At 43.4% G+C, this 20,678-nt stretch overlaps 1 protein-coding gene across 2 annotated transcripts in view; it reads right to left on the reverse strand.

Annotated features, from left to right (window-relative positions):
* Positions 1-20,678, reverse strand: part of NOTCH2 (notch receptor 2) — a 149,026-nt gene that overhangs the window by 81,629 nt on the left and 46,719 nt on the right. For both annotated transcript variants that reach the window (XM_074319094.2, XM_074319093.2), the window contains exons 3-4: positions 6,284-6,543; positions 2,366-2,701 (exon numbers count right to left, since the gene is read on the reverse strand). In XM_074319094.2, the coding sequence (XP_074175195.2) occupies positions 2,366-2,701; positions 6,284-6,449 (502 nt within the window). In that variant the 5' untranslated portion in view covers positions 6,450-6,543. The remainder of the gene's footprint in view (positions 1-2,365; positions 2,702-6,283; positions 6,544-20,678) is intronic.

Below are 20,678 nucleotides of genomic sequence, written 5' to 3' on the forward strand. Positions count from 1 at the left end.
CTGTGCAACTCTGGCTAAATCACTTAACATCTCCCAACTTGAGTTACTTCACCTGGGAAAACTGGAAAAATAATACTTATCCCCAAGGTTTTGTGTAAATGAGCTAATGGATGCAGAAGTACCTGGCATCGTGCCTGACTCATAAAAGGAATTAAATAAATGTTAGTTTTCTCTTCGCCAAATCTCCTCCCTACCCCCTTCATCCCAAGCCCCAAAACACACACACACACACACACACACACACACACACACACCATCAGTGAGTAAATAAAGGGCTGGCTTTAAACTACAAGCAGAGGGTAGGAGAGAGCCATGGTCTCCTTAGTCCGTCCCACTCGCCCTGGCAGCCTCTCAGCTGTGGAATCCCTGGTTATTTCCTTTCTCAAGGAGGAGACGCTATTCTGGTTTGACAGATCCTTTCCTGGACACACTCTCAGAATTCCCTAAGGTTCTTATCGTGGCTGATGGATAACAATGCAGAGACTATGGGAGTGAATAATCACTCTCCCTTAGCTAAAAACTTCCTTTATTGACTTCTCGAACTTCCCGTACGTATTTTGCTGCCAAATCAACCTCTTGGTCTATGCAACTACTAAAAGTAACTCTCTTGAAACTGAAAAACACATTTAGCCCTCACCAGTAAATCACCCTGACTTCAATTCCTAGCCATTAGACTAGTAGACTATTAAAATATTAGACCGTTAGAATATTTGTAAAATTACATTGCGTACATTTCTATTTCCTTCCTTAACCCTTAAAATGAAAACAGGAGTGAAGAAAGATACCTTTCAGTTATTCTTTCTGCAAGATAATGTGGAGGATAGCAATAGTAAGTCAGTAAAATTTTAGTTAGTGTCTAGGATGATAGTATTATCTGTTCATTGAAAGAGAAACTGAAAGCAATATAATAATAGGTTCTTCTTGTGGCTCACAGTTAAATAGTCTAAGTTTGCTATTATGTGGCAGTGACTTGTATGCTGTATCCCAAGTCCCAAGCACCATGCTTAGGACGTAGCTGGCAGTCAATACATTTTTACTGAATGAAATGAATAAATTACTATTTGGTTTGACACCCAGGACCAGCATATGACCTTTAATCCCCAAAGATAAAACACACCATCCCCGTTATATGTGAACCATATACACACCACCAGAATCTCAGATTCTCATTCCGAAAGAGCAGCTACAACTGCTTTCTGAGGCGATTCTGCTTACTTAGCACATTACTCCCCCCTACAGTTTTCCTTCTTTTGTTTTTGTACTAAGGGTATTTGTATAAAAACAGAATCTTTGTTGCTTAGTAATTCATCGGCTCCAGCTGCTTGTGTTTTGTTCCCAATCAAAATTCTGGGTCTTCGGCCGCCTCGTCATTTTTAAAAGGAGTTGAGTGAATTGGCCGGGCCCACTTCTTTCCCCATCTCTACGGCAGGCTGGGCCCCAAGCTCCCCTACGATGCTCCTCTTTTTGCTTCTATCTTGGGGTTATGTATGATGGTGCCATATGTAACCTGTCAACGCTCATCCAAAAGTACTCACTGAGTAACCGAGGGCCACCCTCACCCCCGTTCCAGAATTTTCTAGCTTCACGTCAGGGCAGGGTTACCCCAAAGTCAGAGAGGGTGCTTAGAGAGGGTTTGGAGGGCCAGAAGTCCAGGGGAAAACCACAAAAGGGTAGGTGGGTCCATTTAGGTAGATAGGAAAATACAGAGGGTGTCCAAAAAATGTATACACATTTTAAGAATGGAAAAAACTGTACTAAAATTATGCTGATGGTAACTGCTTTGAGCACCTCTTGTAACTGCAGAAGTCAAGCGTGACTTGCATTCCCCTTTTGTTATCGGTATATATTGAGTATTACAATTTTAATACAGTTTTCCTTTCTTACAATGTGTATACATTTGTTTTGGCTCCCTCTGTATTATTCCATCAGAGGTGAAAGCATAGAGGAGAGCTGATCCCCAACTATGACTGTTAATTCAGTTTAAAGCACTTTATTTATCACACATGCATGATTTCCAATGTCTAATTCTCCCTGTGTTCCTTTCCATTCCATAGACTTGTCTACCGGTTTCCCACAGCGGTTTCTCTTACTTCTTACTGTTTCTCCAGAAAGCACAATAAATAATTTCCTCGCCACACGTCATCATAAACCCTGACGTGTTCAGTTACCCTCTGCTCAGTTTATGTACCACGTGGGGCCCATAAAACCTCTCCCTCACCAGCAACCACCTCACCCCAAATTCTTACTTCTCCTTTTCCCTGCCGGGAACGATACTTCCTAAAGGAGCCGCTGAGCCACACCCACCACCTTCCTTCTGTGCAGGACCTGTGTCTCCCCATCGCGGGACACTAGGGCGACTCCTTACCTGGAAGGCAGTTGCACTCAAAAGTGAAGTCACTGGTCTGCCGGCAGGTGCCTCCATTGACACAGGGGGAGGGTGCACAGGGCACATAGGGTCTGTCACAGTGCTGGCCTGTAAAGCCTTGAGGGCACTGGCACTGGTAGGAACCCGGTAGGTTGAGGCAGGTGCCACCATGCTGGCACTGTCCTGGAATGTCACACTCATTGACATCGGTCTCACACTTCTGTCCGGTGAAGCCTGCGAGGCATTTGCAGGAGAACTGGTTGGCCACAGTGGTACAGGTACTTCCGTTTGCACAGGGATGAGACAGGCAGGCATCCGTCCACTGGCACAGCTTACCTGAAGGAAGGATGACAGGCCTCAGTATTGCCCTCGGAAATGGGAGTCAGCCCGTCCTCAGCATCCCACATCTCCCACCCAGGGCGTTCTTGCACGGAGAATCCCTGAGCTCTCTGAATTTTACAGGGAGCCCCAATCAGAGCCCCCTCAAGACCATGGGAGACAGGCACTCTTCCAGAACCCCAGCCACTTGGCAAAGATACAAAGACTCAATGGAGGGGACCGTGGGCTGGTTACAGGAAACACAGCTCTGCAGGATTCCCTCAGCCGCTGTGGCACAGAAGGGTCTGGATCCATCTACTGCTTCACACCTCCTTGTCTTTGCATAAGCTGCTTCTCAGTTTGGGTGCCAGCTTCCTTTTTGTTTACCTAGACAACTGCACTCATAAGTCAGCACAGCTAAAAGTTACATCTATCCATCTATCTATCTATCTATCTATCTATCTATCTATCTATCTATCTATCTATCTACCTACCTATCATCTCTCTCTCTCACAAACACATACGCACACACACTTGCACATGTGTACACACACATGCCAAGTTTTCTGTCTCCTTTTATTATATCACCTGCCACAAAGCCAGGGGCCATATCCCTGTGGGAGGCTCTCACACCATGTCTTTTGAATGAATAAAATGTATTGATATTTCTTCCACACTCTATAGTTACTAAATAGACCTCTTTGAAGATAGAAATAAGTCAATACTACTTCTCTTTCCTTTAAATACAATACACATGCATATATATTCTGGAAAACATTTTATTAATTGTGCTTTTGCTATAAACATGGTTGGATGTGTTTGAGGAACTGGAAGAATCTCTGACTCCTGGTATGTGAAAACTGGACAAAACTGGAAGCTGTCATGAGCGTAAAGGTCTAGAAAGGTAAATCTAGTAGACTCTTTCAGGTAGGAAAGTACCAGAAGAAGCAGGAAGACTCTGACATGCTTGATACTAAGGCATAACTCCAAGGCAGCAAAGCAGGTTCTCTGAGGTAGAACGAGAGGGGAAAAAAACCCAAAAACCTCCCATACTATTAATAAATTTGGTATTCATGTGACTTCTTGTTGTCATTAGCTTACGCTTTTTTTTTAAACGAAAGGTGTGATACCCGCCCCCACCCCCAATTTGTTATTACTCTAATCGGTTGTCAAAGTAAACATACAAATCTGTGATCCCCATAGAGGAGCAAATGAGAGCCATGACAGCTTTTCTAAAAGAGAAAAAGAGGTGACATGAACACACAGAAGTGCTCTCTGCCCATCAGGGAATGTCAACTCAAAGGGGAAAGGTGTAATAAAAAACTGGGCACAGCACATATATCTCAGGGTGCTAAGCAGAGGGAAGATTAAGAAATGGCTATTTTTTGTCTTCATTCCACTGAGAGGTAGTTACCTACAGTGGAGAAGAGATTAAAATGGTTACTTCTGGCAACCATGTGTATCAGCGTGTTCGCCTATAACTGAAACAGAAAGGTCCTTGAACTTGGCTTCCCATAAATGTGACGTCATGTAGGCACTAACTTCCTGCCACTGTTTCTTCATCTGAGAGTGGAGATTAGCTAATAAGGTCTGTCACAAAACCAAGGGTGAACTTGACCTGTGGGGATTCCTGAGGTGACAGATGAAAGTGGCAGATGTGCCAAGGTGATCAGAAGCCCACAGAACACCAAGAAGAAATCCTTTGAATGGCAAAGGAAGAAGTTTTAACTTGGGGAGCCTTTCAGAGTAACATTTTAATTGTGAAGAAGGCCTGAGGGTCATTTCCACTGGTTAGGATTAAAGTGTTTTAAATGGACATGTCCTCCCTTTGCTTTGTGGAACAAAACAGCTCAAAACCGACCATCAGGAAAAAATGATTTTCTTAACCACCCAGTCTCTTCAGTGACTCATAGCACCAATGCTGTCACAGTCATGACGGAGATAATGGATCACACACACTCTCCTCGACCCCTACCCACACCTTTTAATTAAAAAAATCCACAGAGCAAGTATTCCAAACGAACTGATCCAGTCTAGCTTTCGGAGTACATTGTTCATTTTTTGCTATTCGATTCACAGAACTATTGGTGTGGTGGGGGGGAAAATGGTGACTGGTTCTCCTTTTCTCATGTAACTTCATAAACACTTAGGGTTCACAGGGATGGGCTGCCTACAGGAACTATGAAAGGATCCCTAAGACAGAGCTTTAAATAACATTGGGCGATCACCAATTATAGAAAAGGAAAGTCCCAGCAAAGGGTGCATAATAGCATGGAGGCAATAGGAAGTATGACATTTTCAGGAAATGATGGGGATGACGCCATGACAAGAGCTAGATGCTTGTGGGGAGGGGAGGCTATAGAATGACGTCAGGTCTAGCCTGTGAGGGGCTACAGAAGCCATGTAGAAGAGTTTGCAGTTACCTTGCGGAGGATGGAAAGTCATTCGGCATTGCAAGCGAGTGAGTGTGTGAGAAGATTTGCATTTCTAATTGAAGATATGGCAGTGTGACAGGTGAACAGCGTGGGGAGATCATAAAGGCAAGGAAACCAGTTAGGAAAAGACTGCAGGAGTCCAGGTGAGAGATGACAGGGACCTCAGCTGCAGGGTAGCAGAGCAGATGGAGACGAGGAAGACAGGTGAGAGGGAATTCAGAGGGTGCGTTGAGTGACTGGGCCCTAGGGGGTTAAGGATGAAGGGTCAGGAGTTTGGAGTCCTTAGAGCAGGGGTGTCCAAACTGCGGCCGGCGGGCAAACTGCGGCCCGCAATCCATTTTTAATTGGCACGCAGCAAATTCCAAAAATATATTTAGTTTACTTAAATAAACCAGGTGAGACAATATGTACTTCACCTTGAGTGAGTGGCCCGGCTATTTGTGTATTTTACCGTATATGGCCCTTGGTGAAAAACGTTGAAAAAAGTTTGGGCACCCCTGGCTTTAGAGGATGCAACTGATATACATCACTGGTTGAGTTTGAGGTACCTGTTGAATTTCCGAGGATAATACACAGTAGATAGTCAGAAATATGAGCCTGAATGTCAGGGTGGGGTGGAGCGAAAAGAATGACTAGGAGAGTTATCAGCAACTGGTGAAGGTGAGGACAGCTGTGCAACCGGAGACAGCGAGATTCCCCGTGGAGAGCTACCATACGGCCCAAACGGGGTCTCAACACAGAGTTCCAGGGACACAGAAACGCAATGGCAGAAGCAAAAGGAACCATCAGAGTTCCGGAAGCCAGAAAAGCCAATGACCTGCGTGTCTAGAGAGCGGGGATTTCAAGAAGCAAGTGTAATCAATACATAGCACGAACGGCTTTCCTTCTGTGAACGGTGAAGGGATTCTGATACCCAATCTTGACATGTAGACCTTAGGCAGTCAAATACTTCTGAGTACTGGACCCTTTCTCTTTCTCCCCTCTTAAAACTCTCAGAAGGAAGGTAAAGAGAGTTGTCGGAAACATTCGAGTTTCTTACCACAGTGGTAAGAAATGTACACCAGAGTTGGGAGACCCTTGAGAGCCAGATGTCAAGATTTAAACGATGCTAAATAAAGGCACCTGCTGAGAATAGGAAAGTGTGGGCCCGCGTCCCCTTTGATACCTGTAAAACCGACTTGGCAGGTGCACTCATAATCATCCTGACTGAGCACACGACAAGTGCCTCCATTCAGACAGGACGGAGACGCATAGCAGGGGTGAGTGGTCGAGTATTGGCAGTCCTCGCCTGTGAATCCCAGGGCACACTGGCACGTGGCTTTCCCCAACATGGCCTGGGCCACACACGTCCCACCATTCTGGCAGCGGTTCTTCTCACAGGGGTCTCGATGTTGACAATATTCTCCCAAGAAGCCCTCTGGACACCTGTGTGGAAAAGAGCGGAGTTCATGAAAACACTTGACTTCCTGCAAGTCCAAAAACTTACAAGATAATGCAGTCCATTCAAGAAAACATCAGACCGTGAATTGAGAGACCTGAAGGTACAACCCAGAAAACTGCCTCGCTTTAAGAGCAGAAGTGTTTAGCGAACTTAACCACACACTGCCATGTCCCTTTGAGTCTAGGCTGGTGACAGAATACCAGGTGGTGACCCAGCATTAACTGCTATGGCCGGTCAGGATGACCTTTCTTCAAGGGCAAAAGACAACTGCAGCATTTTTCATGTATGGACCAGGCTGGTTTGGTGGAACAGCACCTTTCCGCGCAGTATTGTTGATACTTGTCTATCTAGATTCATTAACTTTCTCATTTTGACTAAGCCACTTGACAGGATTAAGACACTCACATGAGAATGCATGGCCTGACCCTTTCATCCTCTCCAATTTGGATTCTATAAAATACCACGTGCCTTCTCACAATTAAGCATTAAGGAATAGCAAGTTTTTCTTTCCTTGTTTCCATTGAGACATCAGTTGGTCTATACCTAGATTTCTGGGTTATATTCAGGGGGTTGAGACTGGGATAAAGAAAGAATGGGGAAGGGTTGAAAGAGGCTTTTTTTTTTTTTTTTTTTTTTTAACTTACTTAAATCTGTTACTATATGAGCAGCAGGCAGCTTTTTTTTTTTTTTTTTTAACCAAATTAAAAAAGCACACAGTATATCTAAAATGACATTAAAATATCTAAGGTACTATATAGACACCAAAGTAAAGAAGAAAAAAACGATTCAGGAACAGCATTCCATGACATTTTCCACATGGCATGTTGAGGAATCTTTTTATGTGCCACCCATTGAATCAAAACATACACAACCGTTCCAAATTGTCTGTAGTTTTTATGACAATTCTCTCTGAACAGCATAAAAAAGGCATGGGAACTCTCTGTTTTCAGAACGAAGAGGTTGTTTAAATGGGTCCTCGAAGAAGCATCTAAAAGGAACCCAACGACTTTGATTCCGACTATAAAGTTTACCATTTGGCTGTTGCCCTAGATATTTGGTTCAAATGATTTCCCCATTTTACTTTGTAGAGGCTAGAAAACGAAATTTACAGTGCTGTTCCCCTGTTGCCTCAAAGACAACACACTGACACTGTCAATCTTCTACCTCAAAACCAGCTCCTATCACAGCTTCCTGTGCCCATACTGTGTCCTGACACCCAGATGCAAAGCACCGAGCTCATGCTTCCTCCTTCCTGTCTTGGGCAATCGTATCTGAGATGGTTAGTGAGCCATTGGTTGGCAAGAGGAGGTCTTTTAGAGGTCACAGCTATTGAGAAAGAAGGAGGACCAGATATTAGGGAACTAAGACTGAATATGCCAGAAGAATTACGCAGTAGCCAAAATGGCTGGAGGAGGAAACAGAGCTGGTAAATAGGGATGTCACTGGCTGCAGGCCCTTCCCCCAGCCCCAGAGCTGGTACAGTCAGTGTGGCAGACCCAGGAGCAGTTAGGACTCTGAGCAGCTTCCCGCAGCTGAGGTTAGAGACGGAGAGGCAGTGCAGAGAAGGCACAGCCCTGAAACCAAAGACTGGCTCAGGTTTCCAGCGGGGAGGCGGCCCCTTGTGTGGTCAGAAGGCCTCTTTGGAGTCCTGGGGCTATGACCTTGGACGAGTTTCTTAACTTCACTGACTATTATTAGTTCTCTCAGATTTTATATTGGTTGTAAGGCTCCTTACATCAGGGGGCTATTGTCAGAAGCAAATAAAATCAAGTATGTGAATAACCTTCCATTAAAAAGTTTTGCAAATGAAGAGCATATTTTCTCTCTTTGCACTTATTGAAGAAAGTAGGATGCATTATTTAAATCACAGCTTGATTTGATAACAGAAGAGGTTATTTTCTGATTTTTTTTAAAGTAGGGGAGTAAAAACTGCCAATGTAGCATAGCTGAAATTAACCCTGAGCCATATTATTAAAAGCATTTGCAACTTATTCGAGAACTCTGTTATGGATAATGTTAAAAACTGTCACACAATTCTCATTCACAGTGACACTTGCTGATGACACTTGCTTCTCCCACACAGGAATTACTCACCTTGTAAATAATGACAAACTTTTAAATGTGGGTAGGCTGTGCCCAGTTTTTACACTATCACACTGGACTATTACACAACAACCACCTCCCCAATAATACCATGTGGTATCTGCTTAGAGAATGAAAACTCATTGAAATACTGGCCTCATAAGCACATAATGAAAACAGAAGGTTCCCAGGAAAACAAAAACGAAAAACTATGAAAGAGTCTGAAGCCAAACAAAAGTATTGCTTTCTTATCCGTTACTAGGATGTAATCTACATAGTTGCTCCTTGTATGGAAAAGTATGTTTCACTTATGATATGTTTAAGAAACCAGTAAAAGTAGAGCTTGGCGAAGTACAGCTGGCGGGTCTACTCTGGCCCATTGCCTGTTTTTGTATGGCCTGCGAGTGGAGGATGGTTTTGACATTATTAAATGGTCGGGTGAAAATCAAAAGAAGGAGATTTCGTGACATTTGAGAAGTATGTAAAATTCATATTTCAGTGTCCATAAATAGTCTTATCGGCACTCAGGCACACTCATCCATTTACGGATTGCCTATGGCTACTTTTGCATTACGATAACAGGGCTGTACAGTTGCAGTAAGACTATGTGGCCCACAGAAATATTTACTCTCTGGGGCTTTACAGACAAAGTTTGTCAATTCCTGCGTGAGAGAATATATGAAGCCTAATTTTATAAATAGCATCTAACATTCTCATTAAGAACGATGTTTGCGGTAATGGAAAAGAATGTTTTCACACCAGTTTCTACAAGACTATCACACTCATTTATTCATGCAACACATGTTTAGTAAGTGCCTATTATGTGCCAGGCATTGTTCTAGTGCTAGGAAAAATCCTTGAACTTGTGGCATTTCAATTCAAATAGGAGAAGACAAAAAAATTAGTAAGTAAACCACATGATTTGTTAGGTGGAATCAGTGCTAAAAAAAAATAAAACAGGAAAGAGGGATAAGAAGAGATGGAATTAGGGATCGTATTTGGTTTTTAAATAGGAAAACCAGAGAAGGCCTCGCTGAGAAGGCAGATTTGAGTCACACTTGAATGAGGTGAGAGAAATAACCATGCAGGCATCTAGTGGAAGCGTGTTGAGGGCCGAGGGAATAGCAAATGCAAAAGCCCGAAAATCAGGAACGGCCCTGGCATGTTTGAGGAGTAGCAAGGAGACCTCTGTGGCTCTACAAAAGGGATTTAAGAAAAAGAATAGCAGAAAACAGATGAGATCTATACCGCAAGGTGGACCATGGGGGCCTTTTAGGCCACTGTAAAGAAGGATTTAGGGTTTTACTCTAGCGAGACAATATTTAGATATGATATATGAGTACAATTGACTTACTCTCCTAGGGCCCAAGTATAGAACCACATCTTATTTTTATGTGAAACTAGACCTATTGTTGGCATAATAATAAAGACTTAATTACATCAGCCTGATTCTTTACCTTAAACCATGTACAAGGCTCTTTCACTAACGTACATTTTCACTAAGCCCCATTCCCCTTTGCAAATTCTTCTTCCTTCACAGCCAAACTTCTAAAAATGTTGCCTAGTTTCACAGGTATTTTCCCTGTCTCTTCCATCTACTTCTTACTTGCCCCTTTGCAACAAAACTTTCCTTCTAATTACTGCCCAGAAGTCATTGCTATATTGTGAGAGCAGTGACTTTCCCCTTGTCAAGTTCAGGGGTCTCATCTGAGATTTCATCATAAGGAAATTCTCCCTCCTATAGGAGGTATTGCTGCTATCATTTTAATCTTTTTATGTTTGGTTTCTCTGACTCCGTCTGTCTAGCTCGGTACATGTTTAGTCTTGATTGTTTATTCCCCTTCTTCTTCCTCATCAATTATGGCCCCCTTAAAACTAAGTCTGGGCTGCCCTGTCCTTTTCTCTCATGTGTATTTGTTATTGTCGTTGTTTATTTGGTTTTAGACAACTACCATCATGTATCTGACTCCCAAATATACAGCTCCAGTTCCAGATGTTCAGTTTACTAAAAGTCATCTCCTTACCCTAATATATCCTGCCAATACTTGAAACTAAACACTTAAAAAGTGGCATCATTTTCCCATGAGACTTGACTCCATTTTTCTAAGGCATCCATTCGTAATCTGACAAGTCATTTTGGGTTAATCCTTTTAAGTTATATATTATTTATTACCACGTTCTGAAAACTCGTGTCAACTGAATTCCTACAATACTTGTCATTTATGTTCATAGTTTCCTCTTTTGATATAAATTCTGATCATCTTAAATGCCTCAGGACAGACATCTCATTGCTGGCTTTTTCCTCACTTCCACCCTTGGAATAATAGAACCTTGGGATTCAAGACACCTTAAGGTAATTTCTACCCAGTGAGATATTTCTTTCTAAAATACCCCTAAAAGATGATTACCAACCTCTACTTAAATACAAGCAGTTAAGCATGGTGCCTGCGAAACAGTTAGAATTTAACAAATGTTTGAAATTATTATTGTTCCTGCTATTAAGAATACAGATGCTAGAACCAAACCACCTAGATTTCAACCCTAGCCACCCATTTACTTGATGAGTGACCTTGAGCAAGTTACTAAACCTCCTTGTTTAATATAATTTAATAATGTCTACCTCATAGGGCTTTTAAATAATTGTAAAGCACTTAGAATGACATCTAACACATAGTAAACACCATGCATTTGTTAAGGAAAATAGAATTACTGGTTCACTATTTTAACAAGTCTTCAGTGTGGGTGGATCTCACTGTCAGAAAGCTCTTTCTTTCGGATGTCTTAAAATTCTGCCTCCCCTCCTAGTAGGTCTATATCCAAGATAGCTGATAGCATAAGTCTACATAAAATTTGTAAAGAATGCTTATAGCAGGATTATTCATAATAGCAAAAAGTGGAAACAACCCAAATGTCCGTAAGCTGATGAGTGGCTAATAAAATGTGGTGTATCTGTACAATGACATTAATTGGCCATAAAAAGGAATGAATATCCATGCTATGATCTGGATGAAGCTTGAAAACATCACGCAAAGTGAAATAAGTTAGACACAAAAGGCCACAAAATCATATTGTATGATTTCAGTTTTATGAAGTGTCCAGAAAAGGCAAATCCATAGAGATAGAAAATATATTAGTGTGCCCAGGGGTTGGGAAGAGGGGGAAATGGAGAGTGACTACTAAGGACTAGAGAGTTTCTTTGGGGGGGTGGGGGGTGGGGGGAGATAATGAAAATGTTTTGAAATTAGATAATGGTGATAGTTATACATATCTGTGAATATACTAAAACCATTGATTTACACACTTGTAAAGGGTGATTTTAGTAGCATGTGAATTATACCTTATTTTTAAAAATTCTGCCTCCCTACAATTTCCACCAACTGGCTATCCCTGTTCTCTAGAACAAAAAGGAAGAGTCTCTTACATGTCACCCTTCAGGAATTTGATGACAGTTAAGTTGACCCTTTGTTTTCTTTCTTCCGGGACTCAGTGCTTTGAACTGTTCCTCAGTATGACATTTTTTTCAGATTTCCTCACCATTTTATTGGCTCTTCTATACTTAAAACAACCACGGTTAAAACAGTGACCAACATTTTTGAAGCACTTACTATGAATTACGTATTTGCTAAGCATTTTACAGCTATTATCTCTTTTACTTCTCCCTCCAACAGTATAGTACGATCTCTATTTTGTGTATGAGGACGTTGAGGCTTAGAAAGATTAAGATTTCACAGCTAGTAGAGAGATGGCAGAGGCATCAAGCCCAGGGATGACTCCTGAGCCTGCGTACTTCACAACAGACTGTCCTGCTCTCCCAACCAGACTATTCTAGCTCCTCAAACACCTCTTTAAAATATGGGGCCCCAAACAGGAGAAAACACAGCACATAGGTTCTTCCCAGAGCTGGGCCATCACCTCCGGTGATCTGGACACTACATTTCTCCTATTGCAGCCTAAAGCCATGGTCACGTTTTTTAGAAGCCACAAAATACTCCTACGTGCCACGGAACACACGGTCCATTGAAAAGTCCAGATGTTTCTCTTCTTTTCACATGAACTACTTTCGTACCGTAGTTCTCGCACCCTCTACTTGTATAACATGCGTTTTGAGCCGGTAATGGGACCCATCAGTTGTTCCTTTTAAATTCGCCGTGCGGAATCTTTCCCCCGTGTCTCTGAGTGGGATGCCTTGTAGACTTTAGTCAGAGAAATCACCATGTTGCAGCAGCGCACCGTACTTCCGAAGTCAGTGTTCTGAACCACGATTGCACTGATGGGACGCCAAAGCTAACTGACCCTCGGTTTGTTGTCCGAATCTAGCAATTTCTCCCTGTTGTGCATCACTTACAACTGTATCTCTGTCTTTGCCTAGATCTTTCATCAAAGCCTAAAAGAGCACTTCACCGAAAGGGTCCTGCTAGGTCTTACTCCAAGACTGGCACCTATTCGGTCAGCCTCATTCTCTTCACTGCACCAGCATCACAGTCACACCTCTCCGTACGGCTAGCCAGGAGAAGCACAGGACTTAAAGAATACTCCTTCTCAGGCATCATCTGGATCAGGTCACTTCTCTGCTCAGAAACGAGCACGAATGCCCCGCCCTTCAAATCCAAGTGCCTTAGAATCTAGAACTTGCTTGACGGCACCACTCCTACCGTCTCACTGTCTCCCTCCTTAGTCATCCCTAACTCATCCCTCCAGATTATTTCCACTCTGCTGGTGCCTTATACATAAATCTTTCTAATTTCCACTGAGAAATAGCATGCTTTCCCATCTATCACATCTCTAGTGTATGTTCCTTTCTTCCATTCTTGCTTCAAAGATCTGCTCAAAACCTGTGTCCTCCATCTCAGGTCCCCCCCAACAGTAGAGGTGGTGCCATGTCACACCTACATTATCCCAACCAGTCGAGCTCTTCTGCCTCTGAGCCATTGTCATGCCTTTCCTGTGCCTCTCTCAGACTCCCCCGTGACACTTTTTTGTGGGGAAGGGTATGTCTTGAGACCCTGGTGCAGGTGCTTTGAATACCACGAACACCTATGTACCATTGAGCCACTGGTTCCAAGGGAGGTTAAATCTCCTGTGATGGATAGTCAGCCTCTCGGCCCAAATCTGCCACCCAGCCCCCCCTTCCAACCCCACGCTGTGCGCTGCCTAGTAGAACACAGGCCAGACCATCCCTAAGAAGCATCCTGAGGTACAAGAGTATCCCTCGATCTCTAGGAGGCTAAGCGGAATTATGGACAAGGGGAGAAATCGGTAAGTGAGACAGCGAGAAATAAAGGACCCCTGTTTCCTAAGGCAGGAGACCTTTCATCTTTGCAAATCCCTGTTCAGCTCTAACACAAACACACCACAAACCCTGTGAATCTGAGTGGAATTAAGACTCTGACTGAAAACAAGAGCTTATGTAGCTCTCTTCTTGAGATGGCTTGAGCTGAATTTGAGGAGAAGCTGGAAACATGGCTACTCATCCAAGTTCCCTCATAAATCCATAGTTCTGTTAAGTTACCCCAGCACACTTTCTGGAAAATAGCCTACATCTTGAATAAAGGTCTATGTAAAAAAAATGTTCTAAAAAAATAACTGAATAAATCTAACAGCTGTCTTTTGTTTCCCCAACTATATGAATGCCTCCTTCTTGCAGGGGACCTATTACCTACTTTAGTAGCTCCCCCAGTGACTTCCTCTCTTCAATCTTCTCTACTTCACAGAGGAGGCTCTGAACACAGGGAAAGTTGGGGGACCAGGAGGAGGGCTCTTTCCCTATAAAATAACTCCATAAACTCCTTTGAATACTTCTCAGGTCCATACAGATATACGCACGCCTTTTTCGGAAACAATCTGCCATTGCTGACATGAAGAGGTCCCTTCTTCCATTGTTATTGTTCAAACACACACATGGGGAATGAGGTGAAGGGGAGGGAAGGAAAGAGAGAAGAAAAACAAGGGATTCCTCCTAATGGAACCAGAATGGATGCCCAGAGAGCCCCCCTCAATAAAACAGATGAAAACCAGACCCCAACTCTCACATGCCACTGGCAGCCTGGGTTCGTTTACATATAGCCACTTTACAGATTTCAACGGGAAGCTGGTATTTGAATACCAATTCTGATCTATCTGGCAATGGCTGCAGTTCAGGGTCAGTCTCCCTAGTAATACAGGACAGAAAAATTTGTTCTTTCAAGTTTCCTAAGTGAATGGCCACTCGTCTAGAGAAAAGCTTAAAACACTGTAACAGCTTGTGTCAGCTCCAAGAGGACTGAAGTCCGAGCAGGAAATAAGCCCCTTTCCCAAATAAAAGCCAGTGTTCTCTCGCCTTGTTTTCTCCACCGAATGTTCTGTATCAGCAGGGTGAGCCCAAATTGCATCCAGGACTTTGCTGCAGCTCTGCCTTTAGCTTTCTTTGAGTGAGGATTTGGTTATTAAAAATAAAATAAAACAACAAAGCAAAACCCCACCGCATACAAGAAGAAGAAAAAGAGAGGCGGGCTTTACAAAACAGCTATTTCAAAATCATGATTTTTTTTAAAAAAACTATACAGAATGTGGAACGGAGGGGAAAAAAATGTCTCATGTGGGTTGCGCGGGCCCTGCAGCTGCTTCTCATTAAAGCTTCTCTTTACTCGCTCTGGGCTAGTTTCCAGCAGAAAATTCTTTAAACAGAACTCTGCTTTCAACCCACTTTCTTCTTGCTCTGGGCCTCTTGGCCCCCCAATCTGCAGTGGCAGCCTGCCCTAGCAGAGCTCTAGAGGGGGGGAGCTGTCGTTAAGGTAAATGAGGTAAGGGCAGGGAGAAAAAAATAACAAAACCCAGAAACCAAATTAAGCATTGCTCAGTAACAAGGGTCTGCACTTTGAAAGGGCCCCAAATCAGTCGTGTCCTTTCCCGTGACCATAATGCCAGCTTAGTTTCCTGCCCCCTCTCCTGCTCCCCCTGTGCAAGTAGATAAAAATAATTGCTAACAGCCAAAGCTAACTGTAACCAGTGAAAGCTCCAACATAACATTTCATTCCCAAGGCTCTGACTACAAAGTTCTAGATGCCCTGGAGCCTACAGAATCAAGTCTAAACTCTTTGGTTGGCATTCAAGAGGCCCCCACCTACTAGTCTAACCCCCTCAATCCCCTCCTCCCACTGTCCCTCCAGTTTGATAGCTCATCAGCTGGTCAATTTGTTAATTCTGTAACCCTGTGTAAAAGTAAGTAACTGGTTATGCTAATTACTGACATTGTTACCAAAAAAAAGAAAGAAAAAGAAAGAAAAAGAAACATCGCATGAAGACTTCCAGTTAACTTCCTGGTAAAGAGGGGAAGAAAAGGGAAGAAACTCTGTCATGTTGACTTCTTGCCATTCCCACTCCCACTCTCACCTCCCCCCCACCCCCCACCCCCGCCCCAACACAAACACTACAGCTTACTCAGCAATAAGGAAAAACAAAAAGAACTAAAAAAAGTATTCGTGTATAGAGTTAGGGCCCAGTACCGGGTTGGTTTGTGGTAAAACACACTTTCGAGGGCTTTGCTGGTTTGATGTAAAGGAAACAAAGACAAATATACAATCAATCCACCTCTCTCTCTCTCTCTCTCTCTCTCTCTCTCTCTCTCTCTCTCTCTCTCTCTCTCGCTCATTCTCTCTTACACACACACACACACACACACACACACACACACACACACACACACAACTTTTTACCACCACTAATAAACAAAGACTACCAAATACTGCAGGACAGCCCATTTTTCTACTATGTAAATTCAGCTTCCGGAACAGAACATTTCTGCTTTTCTTGTAGAGGTATTTCAGAAAATGTTAATCTTGGTTCCCACATTAGGCTGAATGCTTCCAAATTAAAAGTTTCCCACAGGAAAAGAGTTTCACGGGGAACTGTGAGTCTGGGAACCATCTTCTGAAACTCCACCTCACTTGGTTTCCATGTGTTCAGGTTTTTCACCCCCACACCTCCCACCCCCATTCTGAGGAAAGCAATAAACACACACTCATTTTAATCCATCCAGACCAGAAAGAAGCTGCCGTGGTACAAGCTTTCGAGCTGTTAATTCATAGTGTCATTCACCTTCATCAGGGACTATGAAAGCGGTAACCACCGCAAAGGGGAACCAGACTTGACTTACACAAGAATTCGCAAATGCCCTTATCTGCCAGCTTACAGCCTGAGCTCATTTATCAGAACTCAGAAGCTGCACTGAGCCCCTAATCTCTTCAGTCATTACTCAAAAGACTGGACCAGAAGGGCACACAAACCGCGTTGAAAGACTCGTGTTGCTGCCATAACAGAAGGTGGTCTTTCTTTCCTGTCTTCTGGCACACAATCGGTGCTTTACCTTATTTCACCGCACTGGGCCCTGAGAAAATGTCTATTGGTGATTAAAACACGGCAGACATACTCTAAACATAGGAGTTCACAACAAGCAGCCTTCACAGTAACAGGCAAACATGAAGGAGTCAAGCCAGTTGTTCCCCAGCTATGCGCTCACTGGACCGTGATGGCCAGGAGTCTAGAAAGTGCTTTAGAAGCACGGTCCTGTCCGTATTTAAATGGGCTGTCGATGCTATTATGACTATTAAAATAGAAAGGTGTTATAAAATGGTTACTGCATTCTTAGTCGATTTTGACATTATGTATTGTATGCAAACAAGAGACTGAGAAATGGCTTCATCTCAAGATCATCTCTCCTTCACGTGCCCTCCTTGCTCGGCTCAGCTTCTCCCAGCTCCCAGAAAGTGCTCCAGTGCGTGCTTCTCACCTGCAGACCTCTGCACGTGCTGTTCACTCCGCCCGAAACACTTTCCCCACTCCCTTCTCAGAGCTAAGCCCTAAAATTCCTTCAGGCTTCCGCTTAAATGTAGTTTCCTCAGAGAAGCAGGCTTGCTACCCCCACTGTATATTCCCGTAGCTCTAACATAGCCTATCACTCATTATCCTGTGTTCTGATTATTCGTCTTCGCCAGCAGGTTAAGAGGGGTTCACACTCCTGCTGCCTAATACAGTAACGCACATGGAAGGCGGTCAACTAGTCAGTGTTCACACTCCTCACAGAAGCCAAAAGGCAAAACGCAAGAGTCCAGGGAAGCTTGACACCTTAAAACGACTCTGTAATTATACTCCAAGTTGGGGAACTATGAGGCAGAGATAATTACCCAAAGGATTATCAAAGCTAATTAAGATTCCTGATGTTCAGAGGGTTTCTTAACCCTCATGCACCCTTAAATCATTCAAAGAGAGCCAGCCAACCCCCTATGGAGCAGACTTTTAAAAATCCCATTTTCCCCCAAAGTATGAAGTTAACTCACACACACACACTCTCACACACACGCACTCACACATGTACATGCACTCACGTGCACACTCACACGCACGCACACAACACACACTCACACACACATGCACACATACACACGTGCACACACGTGCATACTCACACACGTGTATACACACACACACACACACAGTCTCCCCTGTTCCTGCATATACATATGTAAATAAAACATTCACCCACATCAGTTCCTTGAGGGTTGGTACAAAGAATGAAAAGAGATGTTGCTAAACCTTGAGATCACCAAACGAGGCTGGAGAAACAACGTTTAGTCCCAGTCTCCACACTAATTAGTTACAGAACCCAGGGTACATCCCTTGACCATGGCAAGACTTGGGCTCCTCGCATGGGAAACGGGATAAGTAGAAAAGGTGATCGCCAAAGTCCCCTCAACCTGGAAGCAGGGTGACTCAGCACTCAGCAGAGCTGGCTTTCAAATTCCCTCAGCAATGGCGCCCAAGGACGTACCGATGCTTGCTGATGCCAGTGCTTTGGGGTCAGTGGCTGTACATGTATTGACCATCGACCCACTCCAAGCCAGGCTCCCTGGGGCGAGAACTGTGCCTTGTGTCTCATCTGTTACATCCTTCACGCTGCCCACCTGTCATCCTTCTAAGCGCAGACAGTTCAATACACGCTTGTGGAAATGAATTGTTGTACAACTTACGCCTTCAGCTAACCCCTCACAGGGAGCACAAGGAAACAAAGAATAAGCAAAGGAGAATGAACAATATATTTACTTCAATTTTTAATAAACATTAGGTATTAAGTGGGGTCAGAAAAATAGCAATACAGAGGATGCCAAAAAAACAACATATACACATTTTAAGATAACAACTCTTAAAATGTGTATACTTTTTTTTTTTTTGGCACCCCCGGTATATTTAAACAAAACATGAAGAATGAAAAGGAATCCTGAACCTACAAGGGAAGGAATGGTCTTACCCTCTTCCCCAACACAATGGCCAACATGAGAACCCATTCTCTGCACCATAGCTTGGTGGTAAGCATGGCAGCCTCTTGATGGAAGCTGATGGGCTGATAAATTCCATAAGGCTGAAAATGACCGATGTGTTTGTGTGAAACAATGCACCAAATTTAACTTGTAGGGAATCAACCACTTAAGTGCATGTAGGACCATTTTCCAGATACCATGTTTATATATGCCCTTTCAACACTTGAGGGCCTGTCTTACTCACTCCCCGAGCTCACGGTGCTCTCATTAATTCTTATAAAATTTAGGGACGAATAGGTGCTATCCCGTAATTAGAGTGTTTGCTTCTGTGGGGACTAATTATGAACTCTGAGCGTCAGTGTCAGCCTTTGCCTGGAAGGAAATGAGTCAACTTCTCATTAGTAATCAGGTTCTGTCCATTTTCTAAGAGTTGACCTAGAAATTCAAGGCCATGAGTTTTAACAATATGAGACAGAGAATCAGACACCACAATCATGATATACAAATGGGACTAAGACAGAAAAAAAAAGAAAGTCAACGAGGTTCCTGAGGTACTTTTCAGGATGACTGAGGTTTCAGAAGGGGCAAGTTGCCCAGTAAAATAATTCCTCAAGGAGATGTGTCCAGCTTACACAACAAGAACCAGCATTTCAAAATCTTAAAGGGGCAGGTGGTTAAACGGCTAAGGCTCTACGACAGTCTAGGCAAGAGAATCAGAACCTCTGTCAAATGTTTTCCACACAGAAGAGGCAGCTTGGATTTATTCTGGATAATTGAGGGTTTAGATATATACTCTATAATCAGAGGAAACAAGCAGTAAAGGACATAAGCTAATTTGGGGTAACCAAAGATTTGGCTAATAGATGCTTGCTCGCTCAGGACCCCTGCAATGAGCTGGATCAGGCCAGGGATATGCTGGACAGAAGAGCTTTGAGGTTGGGACTCCGGAACGTTCAGCTGAGACGATGTACCAGGCCGTGTATGAAAACGGAGCCTGTTCTCCGGGTCTCTGCTTTTCCATCCTGCCTCCTATCCAAACCCATTCATTTTCTTGCCTCAGAGATGCTTGGGTTCAAAGTTTCTTTGTAAACGGTGCCCACCAGCCTCCCTGGCTGCTCTGTTCTGGAAGCAGCACAAGAATTGACAGTCAAAGCCACAAAGGTCTAGGGGTCGGGGATGGGGGAAGGTGATTGCTCCCCGCTGCCCTCTCCTGCTGTTCCCCAGTCTTCCTTCCCCCTAATTCTAGACATTCTATCTTCGAGCATTAGCTGACAGGTGCTAAAGGAATATTTTTTTTTTTTTTTAACGAGTGATTTCTGAAATCACTTATCTGTCACCGTGAAACCAGGTGAATGCACATACCGGTTGAGGAAACCCTCACACAAACTGAAGTACAGACAGAAGAGAGCAACCAACATGTAGACAAGTTTCGAAAGTATGTCATTAAGGAAAAAAGTGAGGAAGATATTGGTAATGATGATTCCAGGAAACACTAGCCTTTCTACCTGTCCGTCTCCTCAGATACCACCAATATTCGGAGATTTAGAAGCTAAGTGACCACTAAAAATCATGTTTCTAGTCTTCTGTCCCATAGTAGTTGCTCCCTTGTCCGAATCTCCACAGTTCTTAACACCCATGCCACTACACTGGGCAATTACAGACTGTACACACACACACACACACACACACACACACACACACACACCGGGAATGCCAAAAAAATGTGTACAAGTGGACACCTTGGTTAA

This window comes from Rhinolophus sinicus, chromosome 7 (assembly GCF_057876585.1).
Source record: "Rhinolophus sinicus isolate RSI-liver-muscle chromosome 7, RSI-T2T, whole genome shotgun sequence".
Lineage (NCBI taxonomy): Eukaryota > Metazoa > Chordata > Mammalia > Chiroptera > Rhinolophidae > Rhinolophus > Rhinolophus sinicus.